We start from the raw sequence: 26,088 nt of genomic DNA, 5'->3' as shown, positions 1-26,088 counted from the left end.
AGCGTTGAACTTAGAGGAGAGAAACGAACTAAAGTATCGATCATAAACCACTACCAACGTCCTGATCGATATCTGCTTCGATCTGCCCACCCTTGTCTCCTGGATCGTAGCTGAGATCAGCGTGAACCACGTGGGTCTCTGCTCCCTGATCTGTTTCCTGTGTTTGGAAAGAGTTGCAGCTTCATCGCGGAGTTTCTCTCGGTTTGTGGGCTCATCTAAAGGTAAGCACCGAGCTAACTTTACTGTGAGTTCAGTTCATGTTGAGTTTAGCTCCTGAATGAGGTCTTCTGCTGCTCTCCTCGGTGTCTGTTCACAGTTTATTGTGAACACGTTGAGAGAAGAGTGAGAGAGTGTTTGGAGAAAAACACCAACTAATCATTAGCTCAGCATGCTGGGAGAAGTTGGAGCAGAAAAGTCTTTTCATTGTCCCTGCAGCTGTTTTTCTGCCTGCACCAAACCTCTACAGCCTCGTTTCTATTTAAGTGATAACAGGAAGTCAGAGCGATCTGCTGCAGTATCAGGGTCACTATAACTTTATTTTCCAGGTGAACATGTGGCCCTGGACCCGTTTTCTAAAGAGATAAGCAGCAAATCCCTCTGGTGTTCTCTCTCTTTTGTTCCTGTGAGATAGTGTCTCTAACCTTGATGCCAGCTCTCTCTCTCTTATTCTTTGCTGACTTTTCAGAGTTGAAGGTTTTTTTGGCTCATCGGCAGCTTTTCTCAGACAATAAGCCTGTGCTGTTAGGTCAGCCTCAGGAGTAAATCAACAGACTGTTGGAAAAGTCACTTAACAACGTTAGATTTGACATGAAGTGGTTTGTACTCCGGATAGAAATATTTATGTATCTCTAAATCATGTGCAGTGTAGAAACATCTTTTAGACCACCCTACTGGCAGATCTGTGTACTCTCAGAGTGAGACCAAAGCTCACATGAACTTGCTTCCTGTTTAGAAAGCAGCTGTTAATGAGGCTGAACACCTGCATAAACACAGCTAATTTTTCTTCTTCATTCATTTTCATGTATCATCATGTATATCATTCATGTATTTTGTTTTATTGTTTTCTCATACATCTCAAGTTCCTCTTTCCTTCCTTTCCATTGTGCCGCTGCAACAAGTGAATTTTTCCTTTGTGGGATTACAATAAAGTTTAATGTCCAGCTGCTGTGGATGAGCACATGAGAGGAACTGAACTCCTACAAAGTCTCATTGTAGTGAGTGTGGCTGCTGTAAAGTGATGAACAGGAAGATGTTACCAAAATCTAACGAAACAGAGATGAAAGCAAACAATGTTAATTGATGAATGGATGCCTTTGTTTGTTGGTTGCAGTTTCCTGCAACTGAGATGACAAACCTTGCCGACCGTTCATACAATACACAAACTTCATATTGGGGAGACAGGTCAGGCTAGGTAGCAAAAATAATGAAATGTGTAACACAGAAGGGCAGATCAGGAGAAAAAAAGAATTTCTGCCCCTACTTCCCCAAAAGGACTCAGCATGAGGAGAAGACAGAAACTCCAGCACTTAAAAGCACAGATATCATCACACCATAACACTATGAAACACAACACAAGCAGCATGGGGGGTATGCCAATGTACACAGCTGCATCTGGGATGCTGCAATCTTGCGACCGCACGTCCTGATGAGCCGCTGTCCACATCTGATGGGAGGAGGTGTTGGATTCGAGGAAGGGAGGGTGATGGTGAGGGCTTATCAGTATCATTGTAAATGTGTGCGAGCGTGTCGCACACAGTCTTGAGTTCAGCCTGAGAAAGTGTCCTTTCGCCTGTTAGGTGACGATCAACAGTCCCCAGCCTACGCGGGTGGCCTTGAGGGATCGGGCAGGAGAGTCAGTTCGTTCCCGTTATCGTATCTCGTGGAAGAATTGTTGTTCTCGTTGGCGTCAACCTTCAAGCATTGTCAGCCTCGGCCTTCAAGCATTCAGCTGGCGCTGTCGGGAGTGGTGGGGTGGCCACATGACAAATGATGGATATGTTGTTTTAGAACAAACAGGTTGCATCAATTTTACAGTTGTTCTTAGCGTCCATCACTGGTCTTCAGGTGTATCTGCCGTTTAAGATTCATCAGCTCCTCCAAGCTCTTTCCCATCTTGGGTTCAGTAAGAACAGACTGATCACTCACAGCTCTTCCCACATTTCCGGTCAAAGCGGCAAGCCTTGTGGGGTTTTGAACAGCAGTCACCGCTTTCTTCCATTTCAGATAAACCAGGGCCAAGCCAGCTCCAATCAGCAAGAGCCCTGTTATCATGGTTCTGAACGGGTAGATGTCTTCAATGTCCTCAATAGACAGTCCTGCTAGGCACACAACGTGCCACTTTTGCCAACCGTCCATCATGTATGCGGCAGGGAACGTCCCTCCAGGACACTCGGGCTCTCCCGAACCCAGGCTTCTCATCGAGAATACATTGTCAATTGCATTAAGGGACCAGTTGATCAAATCCACAGTTCTTCTTCTTTAGGTTTTAGAGAACAAGAGCAAGAATGAGAGGCTCTCAGGGTTAGAGTCAGACGAGACCGGACAAGGATATAGAAGCAGCAGCAGGGAAGATAAGGAGAGGGTGAAAGATGCATCCGCCTCCTTTGAGAGCAGAATATTTAAAAGCATAGAGTATAATAAGACAAATATATTGTGGTGGTTAGTTAATGTGCAGCTCTTGATTTGGGAGAAGAGGAATGTTTTTAATCATGTTGTGGATTGAATGTTGGGTTTGATTTTACTTTGTTTACAGAAGATTTTCAGCTGAATGAAGAAGTTCCGTTCAATTTGATTTTATTTATGTAGCACCAAATCACAACAACAGTTGCCTCAAGGTGTTTTATATTATGAGATAAAGACCCTACACCGGATGACCCCTATGAGCAAGTGCATTGGTGACAGTGGAAAGGAAAAACTCCCTTTTAACAAGAAGAAATCTCCAGCAAACCAAGCTCAGAGAGGGGCAGCCTTCTGCAGAGACCTGTTGGTGTGAGGAACTGAGAAAGACATGACAAAGACATGCTGTGACAGAGAACCAGAGATTATTAATAACTAGGAGAATGATGGCGGTGCTTCATGGCCCAGCAGTACTTCTCTTAGCTCAAGGCTTGAAGTCTTATCTTGGTCTGTCTCTCTTCCATTGTTGATTCCCTGTTCTTGGAATTTTTGTTGCAACACACTACTTTCTGCAGTAAAATACTGTTCAGCTGGTGCTCATGGGGGTATGGTACCACAGTGTGTTCCAACACTGCTTTTATGCAGACACAGGGGGCTGGAAATGATCCAGAAAAGTTGAAACACTTGTAGGAATTACTGACCAGTAGTGTATATTTTTACTTTTTTTTAATATGCAATTATTTAATACAATTATACTAACACTACTAAAGTCCTGAAACAAATGTGGTGTAATGCACCCCACGCCCCCCTTTAGATTCACCCCTGATGTTCAAAGGCATCACGGTCATATAATGTAGGGCTGCTGTTGTCAGCCTTCAGCAAGCCTCCTGATTTAAACACTATCAAACCAAGTTAACAATTCATCTGCAAACTTTATTTCAAAAGTGGGGACTGCATGGGTTTAATGTAAAATTTTATTATCATGTGCTAGTAGATCTGTTTCATTGCATGTCTGTATTTAGTCACAAATATGAGTAAAACAGTCACGAAACTGTAGAAGAATTTTTTCATTGTATGCTAACATACACCCTTCCTTGTCCTATGCATATGTTATGCCCTTATGTTAACCCCGCGGACCCCTGCATGTAGCAGAAGTGAAGGCATGTAGGAGACTGCCAGTGAATGAAGTATCCTGCTTGTACAGCGCTTCAGCAGTGTGACTTGTTTAATTTAATGCACTAAATTTCCGCAACGAAGCGCTTACATGTCGACAACTGAGAGCCACAGTGTTAAAGTAGTCATGGAAGCAATTTTTTTTTATGAACAAGTTACTTGATGAATCGCTGCAGCTCTAGTGGAATCCTAATAAAGATCTGTTTTGTGTCCCAGCTGATCACCGCTGAGCAGCAGAGGAACATTTTCAGCCACTTGGACTCAGCTCAGTCACGATGGATTCAACACAAAAGGTGAGGAAGAAACTGTGTGGACTTTATCAGCTGCTGCTGTGTGATTAGCATTATAACTGGCACCAGATTTAGCCTTGTTCCTACATGCATTACTGAAATTCAAGCAACAAGACTTGTAAAGATGAAACACATGTTCTGTTAATCAGTTTTATATTAAAGCCACAATTCTTAATATAAGAAATTTTCCAATACACAATTTTCTTCTGTAATGTTATTTTCATTGTGGTTCTCACATCTCACATTCCTGTGCATTACTTTACAAGACATTACACTCAGACTTGCAAGAGTTTAAAACGAAGCAATTACTGGAGAGCCCGTCACTATTCCCTCAACTAGGCTAGAAGCTCATTTATCTGATGAGCCTTTAAAGACGTGCACAGCTGGATGTCATCGGCATAAAATTGAGAAAGGCAAGAAAAAGAAGTGTCAGTACAAGTGGGACACATGGGTCAAAGGAAAGACAGTGTACAGGAAATAGTGGGGCAAAGAAAGGCAACTGGAAGAAATTAAGTAGTCAAATTATCTAGGATTCGATTAGGCAATACAGGGTTAAAATCAGCCATGTAACTTATAGGAAAGCATATGCCGTATAAGTTTTTAAATAAACTGCATGTTGTTGTATTTAGTTCATTATGTGTAAAGTGCGTCTTGCGTTACCCTGGCTTTGACGTTTATGTATAAAGACAGCTTGATCATTATGTATCAGGTTAGTAGTATTTTTTCCATTCGTTTTGTCACAATGGATGTATAGATACAGTAAGCTACATAAAGTACAGAAATTGGCCTTAGGACCCACATTCTTTCTTATCCTTGGCCTTCTTCGGTATGAGAGATATAATTGCTTCTTTCCAGGTAGGTGGGATTTGTGTCTTTTCAAGTGCCCAATTGAATCAGAATCAGAATACTTTATTAATCCCGAAGGAAATTAGGGTTACAGCAGGCAGCACGCTAATGGCGCATGCGCACTTACAAAGGAACCTTCTGACCAACTTTACACAAACATCACATTGGGGAGACATGTCAGAAAGGTAGGCTGATAGGAAAAAACAACAAAAATACATAACATGAGGTAAGAGGAGGAGAAAAAAAACTCCACTCAGACTGAGCTCCTAGTGGGAGAACAGTTTGATAACAGAAAAAACACCTCAGCACAAAAAGCACATGACTATCAATACACCATAGAAACACAAGACAAGCAACAGGGGCGGGTAAAGGGTGAGAGAGAGCCGGTGTAGACAGCGCATCCGGTCCTGCAGCATCTGCGCTGGTCCAGTCGACCGCCATCTTCCCCGGGAGGGGACAAGCATCAAAGGCGTTTGGAAAGGGAGGGGGGATCAGTGTGTGTGTGTGTGTGTGTGTGTGTGTGTGTCCAGAGTTCACCTGAGACAGTGTCCTTCTCCCTGCCAGTCTTCCAGCCAACCCAGGTGGCCTTGAATGGAACGGGAAGGAACAGACTAAACACAGTCATTATCAGGGTGTTGTTGTTCGGCTCCAGCCTTGCCGCTGGCGCCAAAGGAGTCTCCGCATGAAGTAATGGAGCTTTTTACTTTAGTGCGAACAGCTCATATGAATTTCAAAGCAGTTCTACAGTCCAACACTGGTCTCTCAATCTCCCGTTGGAGAGCCGCGAGCTTCGCCATACTTGCGTTCTGTGATGTTGTCATTTCTTGTGCTCAAGGAGCCGATTCTGAGAACCCACGGCAGTGTGCCTCCCCGAGATGTCATCCAATTTGCGCCCAGAGATGTTATTCCGGGCTAGCCCTTCCGAGATGTATCCAGTCTGCAGTCAGAGATCTTATTCAAGTATTCACAGCAGCCATAGCCTCTCCAAGATCTTATCCGTGCTGCACTCAATGAGCCCATTTTGAGAAACTCACGCCTCTCCCATCGTTCCAATCCCAGCGGGCAGCCTTGTGGGGGTTTGAACAGCCGGTTCCGCTTTCTTAATTCTTCGATAAGTCAGGGCCAAGCCAGCTCCGATCAGCCAGAACCCTGTTACCATGGTTCCAAATAGGTAGATATCTTCAGCACTCAGGCTCACCCGAGCCCAGACTTCTCGTTGAGAAAGGGGTGTCAATTGCATTCAGAGACCAGTTGATCAAATCCATAATTCCTCTTTTAGGTTTAGAAACAGACTGTGAGAGAGTGTTCCAGGAAAAGTAAAAACACAAGGTAAGACAAGGACATAAGAAGCAAAGCAGGGAAGATAAGGGCAGGAGAGGAGGAAAGTGCGACCGCCTTCGCTGAGAGCCAAACTTCTTTTGGCTCTCAGCGAAGGCGAAGATTGCATGTTTTTTCTCAGTATAGGAATAAGATCCTCTTTGAATGCTTCATACAGGGAGTGCAGAATTATCAGGCAAATGAGTATTTTGTCCACATCATCCTCTTCATGCATGTTGTCTTACTCCAAGCTTTATAGGCTCGAAAGCCTACTACCAATTAAGCATATTAGGTGATGTGCATCTCTGTAATGAGAAGGGGTGTGGTCTAATGACATCAACACCCTATATCAGGTGTGCATAATTATTAGGCAATGTCCTTTCCTTTGGCAAAATGGGTCAAAAGAAGGACTCGACAGGCTCAGAAAAGTCAAAAATAGTGAGATATCTTGCAGAGGGATGCAGCAGTCTCAAAATTGCAAAGCTTCTGAAGCGTGATCATCGAACAATCAAGCGTTTCATTCAAAATAGTCAACAGGGTCGCAAGAAGCGTGTGGAAAAACCAAGGAGCAAAATAACTGCCCATGAACTGAGAAAAGTCAAGCGTGCAGCTGCCAAGATGCCACTTGCCACCAGTTTGGCCATATTTCAGAGCTGCAACATCACTGGAGTGCCCAAAAGCACAAGGTGTGCAATACTCAGAGACATGGCCAAGGTAAGAAAGGCTGAAAGACGACCACCACTGAACAAGACACACAAGCTGAAACGTCAAGACCGGGCCAAGAAATATCTCAAGACTGGTTTTTCTAAGGTTTTATGGACTGATGAAATGAGAGTGAGTCTTGATGGGCCAGATGGATGGGCCCGTGGCTGGATTGGTAAAGGGCAGAGAGCTCCAGTCCGACTCAGACGCCAGCAAGGTGGAGGTGGAGTACTGGTTTGGGCTGGTATCATCAAAGATGAGCTTGTGGGGCCTTTTCGGGTTGAGGATGGGGTCAAGCTCAACTCCCAGTCCTACTGCCAGTTTCTGGAAGACACCTTCTTCAAGCAGTGGTACAGGAAGAAGTCTGCATCCTTCAAGAAAAACATGATTTTCATGCAGGACAATGCTCCATCACACGCGTCCAAGTACTCCACAGCGTGGCTGCAAGAAAGGGTATAAAAGAAGAAAAACTAATGACATGGCCTCCTGTTCACCTGATCTGAACCCCATTGAGAACCTGTGGTCCATCATCAAATGTGAGATTTACAAGGAGGGAAAACAGTACACCTCTCTGAACAGTGTCTGGGAGGCTGTGGTTGCTGCTGCACGCAATGTTGATGGTGAACAGATCAAAACACTGACAGAATCCATGGATGGCAGGCTTTTGAGTGTCCTTGCAAAGAAAGGTGACTATATTGGTCGCTGATTTGTTTTTGTTTTGTTTTTGAATGTCAGAAATGTATATTTGTGAATGTGGAGATGTTGTATTGGTTTCACTGGTAAAAATAAATAATTGAAATGGGTATATATTTGTTTTTTGTTAAGTTGCCTAATAATTATGCACAGTAATAGTCAGCTGCACACACAGATATCCCCCTAAAATAGCTAAAACTAAAAACAAACTAAAAACTACTTCCACAAACATTCAGCTTTGATATTAATGAGTTTTTTGGGTTCATTGAGAACATGGTTGTTGTTCAATAATAAAATTATTCCTCAAAAATACAATTTGCCTAATAATTCTGCACTCCCTGTAGAATTCAGATGTGAACTCATGACTTCCTGGCGATTTATTAGCTTTCAGGTTTCTCATGGCATTTTCTAACTCCTTTACCATTATTTCAGAGGCTAGTTGTTTATTCTGGTCTTCATTCATGACAGGTAAATTGAGAGTTTCAAGAACATTTTACACTATCGTTTGTTTAGTGGTGTTGCAAAATAAACTGTTTACGGCAATATTTTTTCATCATTGTTCCCCCTGTCCAAATCACGGACAAACAGGATCCCACAGTTGTTTATGTTTTGAACCCATTTTGCACAGAGAGGCATTTTTGAAAAATGTATTGATAACTATGTTGAAAACAACTACATGTAAGATAATGACACAGTGACGCTTCTGCCTTTCTACACGGAGGGACAGTAACTGCGTGTTTATGTGTGAGTGTGTAAAACCTGAAGATAGTCAGATTAACAGTATTTTGTCTCTATCTGCCATTGTAGAAAGTCATGAATGAAGTTTGAAAACAAAATATGTGTCTGTGGTTGGAGGATGTGGTTTTTTTTTTGTTTGTTTGTTTGTTTGTTTTTTGTGAAGATTTGTGTTGTCAAACAAAGGGGGGCCTAGCAAAAAAAAAGTTTGGGAACCATTGCTTTAGACGGACAAATCATTAACTCTATTATCTTCATGTAAGAAGACAAAGGTACTGCCATGTGGAATATATATATGTTAGATAAAAGTGAAATCAGATCCATGGACACCCTTTTGATCCTCTACCTAATCCTAAAAGGTCATGGGTCACAACCAGCCAAGGTTTTGGTGAAGGTGTGATTACATAGAGTATCAATACAGCGTCCATGGGAACACTCCCATAGGGCTTAAAATCTGGGACTCTCCACCAGTTACTCTTAGAACTGAAGAAGCTTCTCGGATGAGAGGTGAAACGTCTTCAAGGAAACTTAAAGAAGTCCAGACGCTTTTCTTTGCAAGCTCCTTTGACTACGATGACCTGGATGATTGAGAGCCTTCACAGACATATTGTCCTCTTTCTTTTGATCTAGTCACTGTTTCTGTATTTAAATATTTTAGGGAATCATCTAAAATTCTAGTGGCAGTTGGCATCTTCAAAAGTGTTAATGGAGGGAGGTTCAGTTTGTTTGAGGACTGCATTTCACTCACTGCCTCTGTATCTCCGTCACTGCAGGACCAACATGGAGAGAGAAGTCAGTGCTCTCAAGAGGCCGACAAACTTCACAGAAATAAGGCGGAGGAAACATACAGCTGTGACGAGTGTGGGAAGGAGTTTATTGGGCAGTCTAACCTGAAATGTCATCAACTCATCCACACTGAAGAGAGACAATTTAGCTGTGACTTGTGTGGAAAATCTTTTACTAAGCCTGAACACTTAAAAACACACCAACTCATACACTGCAAAGTTAAAGCGCTCAGCTGCGATCAGTGCGGCAGAGTTTTCACTCAGTGTAGCAGCTCAACGATGTATCAAGTTACCCACCCTGGAATTAAGGTGGAGGACTGTGACATGTGTGGAAAAACTTTCAGCCAGTTAGGATACCAAAATATACAACTACCCACTCACACTCTACATGGTGATTACTACTGTGATCAATGCGGCAAAAAGTGCGCAACAGACACAGAATTGCACCACCACCTGTTTACACACACTATGGAGAGACCTTATAAATGTGACCTGTGTAATAAGGCTTTTACAACTCTACGGTTCCTGAAAAAACACCAACAGATCCACACCAGAAAGAAACTCTACAAGTGCAGTTACTGTGAGGTATGTATTTTCCTCGTTTATTTATTTTGACCTTAATTGACAGGACAGAAAGAAAACAAGGAAATGACGAACAGGAAACTGTTTTGAAAAATTCTAGAAAATAAACTGTTTGCCTGTTAGGGATTATGCTGCATATAACGGCAGTGCTGGGCAGTTCATCAATTCTAATGTGCTATTTATTAATTCTTGCAAAAATGTTGAAGGAATTCCCCGACTTACACTGTGTTTGTGTCTTTGTTTAGAAGCAGAGCGACACAGATGGATCCAGTTCTCAACCCTGTCATCGCTGTGGTGGTGGGAAAGCGTTTCGTTGTGACCTTTGTGGAAAAACTTTCAATCAGCAGCGGTGCCTAAAATTACATCAGCGTAGACACACTGGAGATAAAATGAGCTACTGCAAAGAATGTGGGAAAGGCTTCCCCACACCGAGTGAATTAAAAATACATGAACTCTGTCACAGTGGGGTTAAAAAGCACCTCTGTGACCAGTGTGGGTCATCCTTCACCACTGCATGTGACCTTAGAAAGCATAAACGAGTCCACACAGGAGAGAAACCATACAAGTGCAGACACTGTGACAGAAGCTTCTCACAATCAAGTAATCGTAACCTTCATGAACGTACACACGTTAAAGGGAACTTCAGCTGTGACCAGTGTGACAAAAGCTTCATGAATCTCAATTCATACTCCAAACACAAACGATCCCACGCTGTAAATAAACTGTTTCACTGTTACCAATGTGCAAAAACATTCACTTCATTATCTGCTCTGTGCAAACATCAGCGTGATCATGCAGGACAGTGATCACTGGATCACAATGGATCTGAAGAGACAGAAAGATCCTCTTCTGGTTTCAGGGTCAGACTTAAAAACCTTGAGATCAGGCTCCACAGAGTTCAGCTGGAATCTCCTGTAGAGAGTGCAGCTGATGTCACACTTGGATCTGATGAGGTAGCTCTGATTTCTGGACCTGCAGTGAATAATCCTGGATGTTATTTAGGAAGTTGCAAGTATAGATGTGCACATCAAGTTTTTTTTCCCTTTGAGGGATTTTAATATTCTAAAATGTTATCCCTGTTACATTTTAATCTTTGTTCTCTTAGGATATAAAAGTTATAGGAATACATTTTATTTTATATTACCAAACTGGTATGTTTCTAAACTGCAGATGTGCATAGAAACATTATTTTTTTTACATTTCATTTTAACTTCTTGCTTTTTTCCCCAAATCTAACTTTTTTTCTGAGGCAACAACAACCGCTGTGACTTTGTGTCCAGAAAAAAGAAACTCAAGATAAACTGGTGCTGGGCTGTACTTCCATGTAATACCAGTTTGTACCAGAAGGTGGAGCAGTGAGTCAGTGTAACCATTATTTAATCAGTCAAAGAACACATTCTTATAGAGATTGAAAATGTGACGTCACTCAGGGGTAAAACCGCAAAGAATTCTGGGAACTCGTGGCAAGCGGTACTAGCGCACGCAGGCTTTCAATTGAAATCAGTTATACAGCGATAAAAAGAAACACAAAAAATGGCAAGAAGCTGTTGTATTATTAACTGCAATAGCCGGTCGCATGACAGCCACGGGAAGCCGACGGGTAAAGAGATCGGTTGTTATCGGATTACGTCGTTGAAGAGAAATTGTTCGAGCCATGTTTCCGAAGTAACAAAGAGGCGCCTGGATTGCAGCCATTCAAAGACCAAATATAACGTCCCAGAACCCTCCAGCTCACAGGTTAGTCTGCTCCAAGCATTTACATGAAGGTCAGTCTGCTGTTGTAGTTAATGCGTCATTTTTCTTAACATAATTAGTGATATAGGTTACAAGCAAGTCTGGCGCTGAACAGAAATTGTCGCGCTATGCTCCTTTGTTTATTGTGCATAAATAGTGAATTGTCCTGACACAATATTGCGTTTCGCTTCTGTTATTATGGTACATTGACAAAAACATTTACTTTTATACACAGGATAAAACAGTTGTTTTGTATCACTAATTGCCCAGTACGATTACAGCATACAATATTATTGTCACTGCTACATTTCTGTGATGGGTACCAGAAATTATTTCCACTACTAATTAATTACCATTGAGCTCAAAGGTCCTATTAATAAACGGTTAAGGAATGTGTATTTATGAAGAAGATTTGTGAGACTGGTAAACTTATGATACGTACGATGGTCTTTACTTTCTACACGGTGCATTTCAAGGTCCTGCACCCATCCGTCGGTAAACTGTACCTGGGCTTGTTGCAGTGACCTGAAGTTACTAAACTTCATGAGTGTATGCACTCACTCCAAGAACTGTATGATTATAAATATGAGCGTGGTGAAAGTTGGGCAGCACGCTAACGTATTTTGTCCCTCTGTGTGCTCGTAAGGGTCTGACACTTTCACTGGTTTGATTTTTTCCTCGTATCTTATCTTTGACTTTTCATGAAGTCTGTCTTTGTACAGACCGGCATTGTTCTCCTTCGTTTTGTACATACCTTTTTGGGGGGCAAAGAAAAAGCAAGAATTTATTGGAACCGGAGAATGAACGTTTTGCGGTGCTGCAAATGCTTGCATTTGATGCGGTACTTGGATTGTTTTGCCACGAGTTACCGGCATGCAATGCGCGAAAGTCATGTGGTCTGTCGATCTCTATAGGGCTTTGGAGTTGACGTAATGCCGCAATGCATTGTAGGAGCACGGCGCCATTTGAGAAGGCCACGAATCAAAACAAACACACTGTGTTGGAAGGACGACTGCCAGAACCATGCTTAAAATCAGCTCAAAAGTCAAATGACTGTATCGAGAGCGATTGAGCCCGGACGCCAAGAGACTGTACTTGGAAACAATAGCATGCATCGGTTGTGGACCCGTATAAAATACGGCAGTGGAGTAGAAACCCTGGAGACCTTCCACCATTGTCCTACCCTAATACCTTGTCGTACCTTGTCTGTGGAGTCAGCGCATCATTTTTGGAATTATAAATCCCTGGAGGTGCACATCTAATTCACAGACGGTTGGGTACAAGATTTGGCCATTTTTAAGCCTCCACGTTGTGAGTAGGTTGACTATATGACCAAGATACAGCCAGAGGTCACACATAACATTGACTTCTCCTCAGCAGCTGCCCCAAAAATTGCTCTAGATGAGAACATAAACACACCGCCTGCACTGAAAGGCAAAAGGAGCCGTCCGCAAAAAAGGCAAATTCCACCTGCTAGTCTGGAGGAGTTGTCACCGATAAGCTACTCCACAAACAGAACATAATTCTGCTGGATCACACATTAGGATGTTTGAGCCTATAAAGAGCAATATGAACATACTGAAATGAAAATGTCGGGAGCACATCAACAAAAAATAATGGCAGAAAACTCAATATCAGCTCGTCTCACCGCTGCTATCAAAGCCTGACGTCTTCGTTTGGTAACATACATGAGATCCCTCACGTTGCTTCCAGCAGGGGAAACGATAAAAAGATTATTCCTTATTCCCTTCCCAATCGTGCAATATAACATTGCAACCGACAACACAGCAAGTGCGAGCCATAGCTGATGTTTCCATGTGCTGTTGCTCCTGTAGCCCTTTGTTTGGCCTACTAACATGGCGGCTCAACCCAAAATCGTGGCCACGCCCCCTCCCGTGACGTCAACTCCAAAGCCCTATTCACAGTTGCAGCAAAGAATTGTTAAAAGTAAAAAACAGCAGCACACATCAGGACCATTTTAAAAGATTACAGATTACTTCTTTTTTTTTGTTAAAGTTAATTCAAATTCTATTTAACTTCTACTTTTGGCTCCTCCTTTCATTTGAGTGTATTTACTGTATCCCTGAAGTCCAAACGTTGTTTTATGATCCACATGTTCAGGAGCTGTAAATTTCTGCTTGTTGATTTTAAGTTTGTATTGTCAAAGCATTAGTTAAATTTGATTAATTCTGTGTAAAGTTCTTGTTATTAAACAGTTCGGTGTGAAAATAAACAACTGGTCTCACAACAAATAGCTGGAGTCATGATTTTAGATTCAAACTAATTTAACTGTTTTCAGTGGCACAGGTGGAGGTTTATTCAGGGGAGGAGATTTGGCTGTTCTCTACTCCACTCCACTCCACAATGCTAAAAGGATGAGGTTTCCTTCAAACGTGCAATTAAAATGTGTTCAAACAAACTACTGTAATGAATGTGGGAGAGGCTTAGGTTGATTTAATAATCATTAAATGAGAAGTCTGGAGAGCAGAAAATCCTGGTGGGATGGGAGTCTCAGCTGTACTAATATTGCCACACTAACATGCTTAAACTACAGTAGCTGCTTTTGGCTGTTCCCTTGTTCCACAGATTTCTTTGGGTAGCTTTTATTTTTAATGCCGGATGCTCTCCCTGAAGCACATCCAAAGGCATTTGTCTCTTTCCTCAGTGGAAACAGTGATCTTCTGATGTGTGAACTATTATGGCATTGGAACCACCAGAAATACACTCACGGAAAAATGTATCACCATTCAAAGTGTGTTAGCCTGCTGACCTCCAAAAGTTGATTCTGTTCATCTGGATGTTTTCAGTGGGAGAAACGTTTCGTCATTCATCCAGGTGACTTCTTCAGTCTCAGCTGACTGCAGGTTTCCCCAAATCTTATAAACAGTACATTTGCATAATGACTGAAACCAATCATTATGCATAGTCATTATAAGATTGGGAAAACCTGCAGTCAGCTGAGACTGAAGAAGTCACCTGGATGAATGACGAAACGTTTCTCCCACTGAAAACGCTGCGTCCAGATGAACAGAATCAACCTTTGGAGATTTACTTTCCTGGATGATTGGGAATGCATCAAGACGTTAGCCTGCTGACATTAATATGTGTCAAAGCACTACGTATGGAAGCAATTTTCACACGGTATTCCTTAGATTATCTCAGAGGTTACATTCTGGGACCCCTGTGATTGGTGAAAATCTGCATAGTAGAAACCAGATCTTTATTTTATTATTATTATTTTTTATAGATAGTAAGCCATGAAAACCCTCCCCACTTTCTTACACACCCGATTATAACCCTGTTAAATTTTTTAGCAAGGGAAATTTTCTTTTTTCTGCAAAACTAATGGAAAAATTAATGCCTTTAGGCCACAGAAATCTACATTATTAAATTCCTTTAAATTACATTATTGTATTTGCTCATTTAGTTATGCAGTAGTTTATTTTGTCTTTTTATTTGTCCTTTCTGTTTTATTGAAACCACTTTATAGAAAGTTACATCGGTTACAATGAACTGTACATACAACCAGTAGTGGTTTTTGATACGGGCGACATGGGCGGTTGCCCGGGGCGGCATCACGGGCATCGGCAAACAAAAAAAAGGCACGATCAGTTTGCTGAGAGGAAGGGCGCCCTCCCTTTGCGAGGTGCGCCTGCTGCTTGCGGCACAGGGGGGAGAGGGCAGGGCGACGACGATTCTCTGGCTGGCTGGAGCGGCATCTAATAACCAACTTGCAAAATAAAACAAAATAAAAACAAACCAACAGACACAAAAACACCAGACATCATGATACAAACTTATAATTTGCACCGATGGGTTTTCAAAGTTCTATAAAGTGAGCGCGAGAGCCCTCGGTCATCTCTGCTACATACAGTCCAGTATATACGGGACGACAAGGTTTCAGTTACAGCAGTGCCGGAAAACAAACAATAAATATAAGAAGAGTAAGAAAGCAAATATACACTTTATTACCAGGGGTAAAGGGATCAAAAACAATTTGTAATTTACAGTTTGATTCTTAAAGTCTCACACACAACACATCGAAAGGGGAGGGGGCCCGGCTGCTTCCAAGTAGAGCACATTTCATTTATAATGTTGTAAATCCAAGCCCATTATGTATTCATGATTTGAATCCTGGGTTGTGCGAAATCCCAGAAATAAACCTTAGACAAAGGGAGTGTTCGCCCAGGGCACCAAACAGGCTAGGACGGCCACTGCATACAACACAGCAGTTTTAAGAATATTTAACAAGAGCAAGTTTCATTTCGCCCTGGTTTCACAGCCACACTTGGGCACATATTTACCAAAATGCAGCAAACCTTAACTTATCCAGCATCGTTACACGTTCACCCTCACGTGGAAGAAGTAATCTGATTGGCATTGTGGTATGTAGCATTTTGAGGAAGTAATCGGTAAATGATAAACTACTGATTACTTGCTTGACTTGAATTCTCAGGTGGGCAATAGCTCTCGTTTCTTCAACGTCCCTGGCATCAAGTTGACAGAAGCCTTTTTTAAATGCAGGGATCTTAACGCAGCTCTTCGTCTGTCACTTCTTCACGGGGCCCTCCTTCAGACTCTGCAGCTCCATTACGAAAGCCTGTAAGATACAATATGTGCATACACATAAAGCGTGTTCACTTGTCCTGTACGTCTCAGCTTTTGCTCTTCTCTTCTCTCTGGTCTCTCGCTTCACTAAAGGGGAAAGAGGTTGTCATTAGTTCAAATGCCACCAGCTCTGTCCTCACCTGCCTTCCCGGCACCGCCCCCACCCGTCACTGCACCACTCCTCCCCTGCAGCTGAGTCAGGGACCACACCTCCGTCACAGCCTTCAAGCGCACATTCACATGACTCTCTGCTATTCAAAACACAGTTTGTTTGATGTAATATTCAACACTGAACTGTAAATTTAGTCTTTTTCAAGGAAGCAATTTTATTCTTTTATTTTCAAAAAAGCCATATTTTTATACATCTACTGCAACACACATGAGCTTTAAGACCTGGACAAGTTTGAAACCTTTTGTCCTCCACAGTGGAAAATGGCTGAAAGTTCCAACTCCTACTTTGATAAATTTTTCACTCAGCTTTGACGTCTCCAATATCACTGAGATGCAGTCAGATGCACATTTTATGTTTTCGCTTGTTTCTTCACTTTTCCCCGTCTCTCTGTGTTCTGGCCTGTAACATTACAGAACATCTGCCCCGCTTCCTTCAGTCACATGATGGTATGATCCCAGCCCTGCTGAGAATTCATGCCTCCAATAAAATAATTAATGTAACACTTCAGTGGGACGAATGTGTTATTTTTAATGTCTGCATTTAGTTTATAAATAATCAATCTGCTCAAGTAACAACAATGATGACGACCAACACTTTGAAATGAAACTTTACTCTCAGCACTAAATGAGCGACCTGGATGTTCTGTGCCTTTCAGAAAGGACTCTGTCAGTGACCTCTGACCTCTGTGCGGGGGTGTGTCTGAAGGATTTCCCTCCTCACTGACTTTCTTTTGCTGCTCTTCTTTGTGTCTTTATAAACTGGTGGTGTTGCCACAGCAGAAACTTTTCTTCACACACACAGCTGTGAAATATCTCCACATGCTGCTCCTCTTTCTCACTCTCTGCAGCCAAAATGTATTTTCTTCAGGGCAGCCGAGTCACGTGATCGCACCGGACGAATCAAAGCAGATCAGGAAGAAGGGGGCGGAGCAAAGTGTGTGCGCAGGAGAGGAGTCGAGCAGAGAGAGCTGCTTTGTCGTGAAACGGGAGTAAAGTAGTGAACTTAGAGGAGAGAAACAAACTAAAGCATCGATCATAAACCACTACCAACGTCCTGATCGATATCTGCATCGATCTGCCCACCCTTGTCTCCTGGATCGTAGCTGCGATCAGCGTGAACCACGTGGGTCTCTGCTCCCTGATCTGTTTCCTGTGTTTGGAAAGAGTTGCAGCTTCATCGCGGAGTTTCTCTCGGTTTGTGGGCTCATCTAAAGGTAAGCACCGAGCTAACTTTACTGTGAGTTCAGTTCATGTTGAGTTTAGCTCCTGAATGAGGTCTTCTGCTGCTCTCCTCGGTGTCTGTTCACAGTTTATTGTGAACACGTTGAGAGAAGAGTGAGAGAGTGTTTGGAGAAAAACACCAACTAATCATTAGCTCAGCATGCTGGGAGAAGTTGGAGCAGAAAAGGCTTTTCATTGTCCCTGCAGCTGTTTTTCTGCCTGCACCAAACCTCTACAGCCTCGTTTCTATTTAAGTGATAACAGGAAGTCAGAGCGATCTGCTGCAGTATCAGGGTTACTATAACTTTATTGTCCAGCTGCTGTGGATGAACACATGAGAGGCAGTGAGCGATAAAATAAAATAAGAAAAGTTATAAATTGACATGGGTGAGAGTTGTTTATACAGACATTGTGGAAGGCAGCATGCAGGAATGAGGGAGTAAGTAGGGCGAATATCAGCAGCCTTTACAGACAGTTGCATCAGTCACCAGAGATGGGCAGTTACAAGTAATGTGTTACTGTAATCCGATAACTTTTTTTCAAGTTATTTTAAATGTTAAACAAATTTCTTCCAGTCAGTGAATGTTGCATATAATTAAATTTTGCTCGATGCATAAAGTTAAAAGATTAAAATTAATAAAACAAATTTTAAAAAGAGACTTTTCCACTTGATGACATTATATATGATGGACTCGCTGTCGCTTTATCACCTATTCAGGGTGTAAATCATGTTTTTAAAAAGTAACTAAATAACTAATTACTGACAAAAAATAAGTAATCAGTAAAGTAACGGGATTACTTTTGGTGGGAAGTAATCATTAATTAGTTACTGATTACTTTTTCAAGTAATTTGACCAACACTGGTTTTCACAAAAGAGAGTTTTAGTTTGTGCCTGCTTGCAGGGATCAAGTCTGACATTTAGTCTGAGTAGATTTGAACTTTCCTTCTTCATTGTTTCCATCTTGCTTTGACTGCAGCTGTAACAACACTGATTCCAGCAGGATTTGTAAAAAGCATTTTGACAGACACACAAAGCTGGACAGCTTTTGTTCTGAGGGTTTGGAGAGAGCCTGTCTGTGTGTCTGCATTCACTTTGTTCCTCTAACAGAAAATCAATGTGCAGATGTTGATTCCTGCAGTGACTGTTGTTCCTCAGCCTGTAGAAACCATCCTGCAGCTGCTGGAACAAATGAATCTTCTAAATGTTGCTTTCTCTGGTTTGTGTTTGCTCTGCTTCTTTTTGTCAGAGATCAAATACATAAAAATATTCTTTTGTGTCCCAGCTGATCAGCAGGAGGAGAATCTGACGGAGGAACATTTTCAGCCATTTGGACTCAGCTCAGCCACTACAGAGGAAACAATGAGCTCAACACAGATGGTGAGAAAAACATCTGTTACACTGTTATTGAAACTGTGCACAGCTGGTTGTTAACAGCAGCTTTATCTTTTCCATCCTGGGCTCCTCCACACATACAGAAGCTACATTCACAAATAAAAACCACAGGAGTTACAAGAAAGCACAAAGATCATATTTTATCAGGACACTGAAATAAAATATAATCAGCTGCACTTATAATTTTTTCAGATGGTATATTTTTTTCCCAATGAGCAAAACAATTTCCTCATTGTCATTTTGATTACAGACGCAGTTTCAGTTTGTTCCACGACTGCATTTCACTCACTGCCTCTGTTTGTATCTCTGTCACTGCAGGACCAACATGGAGCGAGACGTCAGCGCTCTCAGGAGGCCGACAAACCTCACAGAAGAAAGGGAGAGAAGAAATACAGCTGTGATGAGTGTGGGAAGGATTTTACTCTGAAGTCTGAGCTAAAACATCATCTGTTCATCCACACTGGGGAGAAACCATTCATCTGTGACTTGTGTGGAAAGTCTTTTAGACAGCCTGCAAACTTAAAAAAACACCAAGTCACCCACACTGGAGTTAAAGCGTACAGCTGTGATCAGTGTGGCAAAGCTTTTACTGTCAGAGGCAACTTACGGCGTCATCAAGTTACCCACTCTGAAACTAAGGCGTACAGCTGCGACATTTGTGGGAAAACTTTCACTCATCTAACATACCGAAATACTCACCTACGCATCCACACCAGGCAAGATGTTTACTGCTGCGATCAGTGTTTGAAACCGTTTGTGACATACTATGAATTACAGCAGCACATGCTTACCCACACTGAGGAGAGACCTTATAAATGTGACCTGTGTGAGAAGGCTTTTAAAGAGCCAAATTCCCTGAGAAGACACGAACAGATCCACAGCAGAAAGAAACTCTACAAGTGCAGTTACTGTGAGGTTTGTATTTATATTTCTATCTTGTCATTTTCAGCTGACTGTTCGGAACAACTCTGCTCATTCAGTTGTTAGTATGTTGGCAATTCTCCTGCATGTGAAGGCAGCGCTGCGTGAGTTTCAGCTCTTATTTCATTGCTCAGCTTAGTTCTCCACACTCTGGACTCTCTGCTCGGTTCAGCTGGTTTTCCTGCTGCTCTGTAAAGTCAGCAACTCGCCCAGTCCTCCATGTGTGATGTCTTGTGAACCTTAATGTTCCATCCATGACCTGTTCAACCTGCAGTAATTACTCATTAACATCTAACTTCAGTCTGCTACCTGCTATGGTAAAGACAACAGATGGCAGATGCCACCAGTATACCCTCCTCACTGGTCGCTTTGCCCGCTTCAGCATCATCACAGTCAGTTTTATTTATGACACCATTAGGGTGCAGGAAGCTGCTACAGTTTTGTCCTGAGCAATAGGTATCACCACTCAGACAACACCACATGGAGGTATAGAAAGAGAAGTAGTCAAAAGTAGAAGCAGATTTCTTTCTTTTTTTTTTCTCCACAGAGTCTCAGGTTTGTGTTGCAACATCTCCTTTGGATGATGCTTTGGATAAAAATGTTGAAGCAATTCCCTGACTTACACTGTCGTCGTGTCTTTGTTTAGAAGCAGAGCGACACAGATGGATCCAGTTCTCAACCGTGTCGCCACTGTGGTGGTGGGAAAGCGTTGCGTTGTGACCTTTGTGGAAAAACTTTCAATAATGAAAAGAACCTAAAGCTACATCAACGTAGACACACTGGAGACAAAATGAACTACTGCAAAGAATGTGGGAGAGGCTTCCCCACACCAAGTGCATTAAAAGAACATGAAATCTATCACAGTGGGGTTAAAAAGCACGTCTGTGACCAGTGTGGGTCATCCTTCACCACTGCAGATCATCTTAAAGTGCATAAACGAGTCCACACAGGAGAGAAACCATACAAGTGCAGACACTGTGACAAAAGTTTCTCGTACTCAGGGAGTCGTAACAATCATGAACTTACACACATTGAAGGGAGCTACAGCTGTGACCAGTGTGACAAAAGCTTCAAGAATCTCAGTTCATACTCCAGACACAAACGATCCCACGCTGTTAACAAACTTTTTCACTGTTACCAATGTGCAAAAACATTCACTTCATTATCTGCTCTACGCAACCATCGACGTGATCATGCAGGACAGTGATCACTGGATCACAATGAATCTGCAGAGGCAGAAAGATCCTCTTCTGGTTTCAGGGTCAGACTTAAAAACCTTGAGATCAGGCTCCACAGAGTTCAGCTGGAGTCTCCTGTAGAGAGTGCAGCTGATGTCACACTTGGATCTGATGAGCTAGCTCTGCTTTCTGGACCTGCAGTGAATAATCCTGGATGTTACATATAGGAAGCTGCAAGTATAGATGTGTACATCAAGTTTTTTTTCCTTTGAGGGATTTTAATATTCTAAAATGTTATCCCTGTTACATTTTAATCTTTGTTCTCTTAGGATATAAAAGTTATAGGAATACATTTTATTTTATATTACCAAACTGACATGTTTCTAAACTGCAGATGTGCATAGAAACATTATTTTTTTACATTTCATTTTAACTGCGTTTTTTTTTTTGCTTTTCCCCCCCAAATCTACTGTTTCACTGTTACCAATGTGCAATTATGTTCATTATCTGCTCTGTGCAAACATCATCATGACAATGGCTGAAATCATTCCTATCATTGGATCATAATGAACCCTTCAACTGACGGGGAGTTTGTGCCATCCTTGCAGGAGTCCACTCTGCAGGTGGGGGAGAGGTGAGAATAAACTTAACCTGGGTGTCTACTGTCTTGTGCAGTCTTGGAGATGATTGAATGTTAGGGTGGGGGAGCTGGCCCCAGGGAGGGGCATCTTGCTCCTCCCTTCTTTTCCTCCCCATCCCCGGCTGCCTCCCTCTTCCCGCTCCCAACACACCCACACAAGTAGGGCTTTGGGGTGCGGGTGTGTCACCAGGGGACAGGGGAGGCATCCCCCCCACCCCCTGTCCCCTTCTGGCCACCTGTGCCTCAATTTTATCTCACAGCTTAGACATCCACATTACTCACACTCTCATAACACATACATATAGGGCCTTGAGGGTGGGCACGTTAACGGCGTCCAGTGGACGGTCTGTGTGTTCAACCCCACCTCTGGCGCCGGTGCCCACCTCTCAATTTTAAATCCATGTAGACATTGAGGGTTCTCGGGAGAGGCCGTGCTAACACCTGCTGCTCTCTGGCAGCAGCACCATGCTCTCCCGTTTTTTTAAATGCACCTTAGAACAACACGCAGCAACACTACACGAGTGAGAGGAGGGACGTTTGGGGTCTTCACACACCCCTGTTCTCTGCTGGCCATCGGGGCGGGGGGCTGGGAGGAGGTGTTGGCCGTCTGATTGGGATCTGGGATGCGGGGCCTCCCTGCTGCTGTGGAGCCTGGGGCGGTCTGCTTGCCTCCACCCCGGGGGAAAGGGTAACATCTCCTGGGTCTGGGTACCGTTTCCCCCTCCAGGGGCAAGGGAACCTGGACCCGGGGTATAGAGTTTGTTTGGGGAGTGTGATTGTGTGTTCAGTGTCCATGTATGTCTATCCCTACTTTGGGTGAGTGCTGAGTATATGTGTGCATGAGGGTGGGAATGCATGTTTGTGTCTGTTTGTCTGTGTCTATATGTCAGGTCGGGTCTTAGACTCCACCTCTCTGGGAACTCCCAGGCCCTCCAAGGCCCATCTCCCCTCACCACACTCCCTGCCGGTGACTGATGCCTTCAGGTGATCCAGGAGATTTTTTTTCTCTTCTTTCTCTTTTTAAGTTTCCTTTCTCACTGCCCCTCTTCCCTTCTGTTTTTCTTTTCCTTCATCTTTCTTTCTCCCTTTCCTATCCCTCAGCCATGTCTGTAACAACTGAAAATAAAATAAATAATAACAACAAAGGTTGATCAAATGGACCAATACGGCAAGGCCATGATGATCCATTTGGCAAAGTAAATCCATCGGGTCTCCTTGTTGGTCTTCAGACAACAATTCTGACGGCTAAAGAACCAAATGGGACAGGCAAAAAAATAAATAATCTGAAGAGACAGACAGTTCTGTTGCATTTGAGAAGTTTGATGTGAAAGCTGCTGTAATTTCTGCTGAAATCCCTCATCTGTTATACTTCAGGTTTCTCTTAATTTTTCCTTTAATGTTTATTTGAATTTTAATTCTAAAAATGTTATCCTTATTACATGATCATTGTTCCTCCACTTGGAAACAGTAGTATTTAGTAGTAGTAATAATAATAGTACTATAATCAAAGAAATGTCTCACTGATCTCTTAATTGTCTATGTATCACAGGCATTCAAGCTGTAAATAGTTATATCATTACTTAAAAAGTCATCCCAGGACTCAGCTTGAAAACGAAAAACTCACTGAAAAGCCTTCAGCTGATCCAAAATGCTGCAGCAAGAGTCCTGACAGGGACTAGAAAGAGAGAGCAGATTTCTCCTGTTTTGGCTTCCTGTTAAATCCAGAATTGAATTCAAAATCCTGCTCCTCACACACAAGGTCTTAAATAATCAGGCCCCATCTTATCTTAATGACCTTGTAGTACCATATCACCCTATTAGAGCACTTCGCTCTCGCTCTGCAGGCCTACTTGTTGCTCACAGAGTATTTAAAAGTAGAATGGGAGGCAGAGCCTTCAGTCCTCTATTTTAATTGTGGTACAATCCAAAGATACCTTCTGTTACTGTGGTCCTGTCACCTGCTGACTTGAGATCAGTTACATCTTTGCATACATTAAAAACAGACTCCAGACCTTTTTCCATTGGTGTTGTTGTTAGGTTTAGTTTAGTTCTGTTTGCTGTTTTCACTGCCTTAAGCTGTTGTAAACCTAAACAGGTTTTTATGTCTATCTTCTGTGTTAAGAATATTTAGTTAACATGTAATAAAATGTGTGATATAAATAAAATTGCCATTTTCAGAAGCGTCTTAATTCTTCATGACAGAGATTTAACCAGTTACAGAATCATTCCTCATAACTAGGGATGTAAGAAAAATATCGCTCGAAAATCACAATATTTTGTTTTATGATACCGAGTCGATATTCAAAAGCAGTGTTATTGATTTTTTTTATTGACAATTTACATGTGTGATGGCAAGGCACACATGGTAAGCTCCACACCTCACCACCAGTTGATTCACTTTAGTTTACATTGCAGTCATTAATATATTATTGTTCAATATTGTTTCTTTATTAAATGAATTTATTTTTCCATCACACCTTCAAATGTTTATGTGGCGTGCATATAAATATTAACCCATATTAACACTGCAAGGTCAAAGTTCTGTTATATTCATACATTTTCTTTGTTTGAGTTAGCTGGTGTTTGGCTTCTCCTGTCTGGCAAAGGGCTGAGAGACTAAAGAAAGGCATCTCAAACATTATCAGTGAAACACAATCAGGTTTTTTGAAAGGAAGACTAATTCATAACAATATTAGGCTGGTTTTGGATCTCCTTGAATACAGTGAATTAATCCAAGAGAGAGGGTACATCCTGTTCTTGGATTTTTACAAAGCATTTGACTCAGTTGAACATACGTTCATATTTAAAACTCTGCAGTCTTTTGGTTTTGGACAGGAATTTATTATTATTAATTCTAGGCATTCCAGTATCCAGCTGTGGGGCATTGAGTCATAGGCCTTCTTGTAATCAATCCAGGCAGTGCACAGGTTGGTCAGTCTGGTCTTGCAGTCTCAGCTGATTGTTCTGTCTACCAGTAGCTGGTGTTTTGCACCTCTGGTATTCTTGCCAATTCCTTTCTGTGCCCCACTCATGTATTGACCCATGTGCCTGTTCATCTTAGCCGATATGATGCCTGACAGGAGCTTCCATGTGGTACTGAGGCAGGTTATTGGTCGGTAGTTGGATGTCCCTTCTTGGGGTCCTTGGGGATCAGGACCGTCCGGCCTTCAGTTAGCCATTCCGGGTGTCTCTCGTTAACTAGCAGCTGGTTCATTTGTGCTGCCAGACGCTCGTGGAGTGCAGTCAGCTTCTTTAGCCAGTAGGCGTGAACCATGTCGGGCCCTGGTGCTGTCCAACTCTTCATACTGGAGACCCTTTCTTGGATGTCTGCCACTGTGATGGTTACTGGACCCTGTTCAGGGAGGTCGCTGTGGTCTGCCCTCAGATCCTCTAGCCACTGAGCATTGCCGTTATGGGTTGCATCCTTCACCCATATGCTCTTCCAGTATTGCTCCGTCTCCAGCCTTGGTGGTGCTGTTCTCTTATTGTTCCCTTGCCACTGAGAGTACACCTTTGCTGGTTCTGTGGAGAACAGCTGGTTTATTCTCCTGCCTTCTATCTCTCTGGTGTACCTCCTCAAGCGGCTGGCCAAGGCTGTGAGTCTTTGCTTGGCAGTTTCCAAGGCCTCAGGTATGGACAGCTTGCTGTATTTCTTATGCACCTTCTTTGCCGCACCTTTCTGCAACTCCGTTAGTTGGCTAACCTCCCTCCGTGCTACTTTGATCTTGCCCTCTAGCCTCCTTCTCCTCCTCTGATAAACCTCCACCTGTACCAACAGTTGATCTGAACATGAAATCATGGCCCAAACTACTTGTTGTCAGACCAATATCTTTATTTTTCACATCAAACTGTTTTATAAAAGAAACTTTACACGGAGTTAATCAAATATAACTAATGCTTTAACAGTATCACTGTTTCACAATACAAACCCAACAAGAAAACAGCTGCAAAACACGCAGCTCAAAATGCATTCACTAAACTACACGTGGATTTAAAGAATACAGTAAATACACTAAAGTGAAAGGAGGACCCAAAAGCAGAGGTTTGATAGAATTTGAATTAAGTAAAAGTAGTCTTTGTGATCGTTTCAGTGGTCCTGATATGTGCTGCACATCAGCTAACCTTAACAATTCTTTGCTGCCACTGTGAATAAGAATGTGTTCTTTGCCTGATTAAATAAAGATTACACTCACTGCTCAATCTCCTGGTACAAACTGGTACTACATGGAAGTACAGCCCATTGCCAGTTTAGCTTGAGATTCTTTTTTGTGGACATTAAGTCAAAGCAGCTTTTGTTTCAAAGCTGGTTGACAATTAAGTTTGTATTGGGTGCTGTAAGAGCAACTAGTGTGAAATTATTTGCGGTTTTGGGAGAAAGGGATTTAAGATTAAAGTTTAAAAAGATAACACATAAAATTACAATAAAACAAGGTGGGTTTTAAAAAAAAAGAGCATCAACATTTATCAAAGAAAAATTAAGTT

The 26,088-nt window shown here is 42.3% G+C and overlaps 2 protein-coding genes across 2 annotated transcripts in view; both read left to right on the top strand.

Annotated features, from left to right (window-relative positions):
* LOC146626002 (uncharacterized) overlaps positions 1 to 26,088 on the top strand; it is a 104,950-nt gene that overhangs the window by 10,642 nt on the left and 68,220 nt on the right. Inside the window, exon 3 of the mRNA XM_085363114.1 lies at positions 19,186 to 19,782. Coding sequence (XP_085219240.1) covers positions 19,186 to 19,782 — 597 coding nt within the window. The remainder of the gene's footprint in view (positions 1 to 19,185; positions 19,783 to 26,088) is intronic.
* LOC146626005 (uncharacterized) lies at positions 4,032 to 10,545 on the top strand. The gene is made up of 3 exons (XM_085363123.1): positions 4,032 to 4,082; positions 9,146 to 9,742; positions 9,985 to 10,545. The coding sequence occupies exons 1-3, from the start codon at positions 4,065 to 4,067 to the stop codon at positions 10,543 to 10,545; spliced, it is 1,176 nt and encodes a 391-aa protein (XP_085219249.1). The 5' UTR covers positions 4,032 to 4,064.

Source organism: Diplotaxodon limnothrissa, linkage group LG9 (assembly GCF_057381915.1).
Source record: "Diplotaxodon limnothrissa isolate DT_005_m linkage group LG9, D_limnothrissa_male_GT1.1, whole genome shotgun sequence".
Classification (NCBI taxonomy): domain Eukaryota; kingdom Metazoa; phylum Chordata; class Actinopteri; order Cichliformes; family Cichlidae; genus Diplotaxodon; species Diplotaxodon limnothrissa.
This window is presented reverse-complemented; position numbering and strand designations above follow the sequence as displayed.

Excerpts from the sequence above, each read along its gene's own strand:
- LOC146626005 (XM_085363123.1), top strand. Across the intron at positions 9,743-9,984 it reads ACAAGTGCAGTTACTGTGAG|AAGCAGAGCGACACAGATGG; the intron begins GTATGTATTTTC and ends GTCTTTGTTTAG.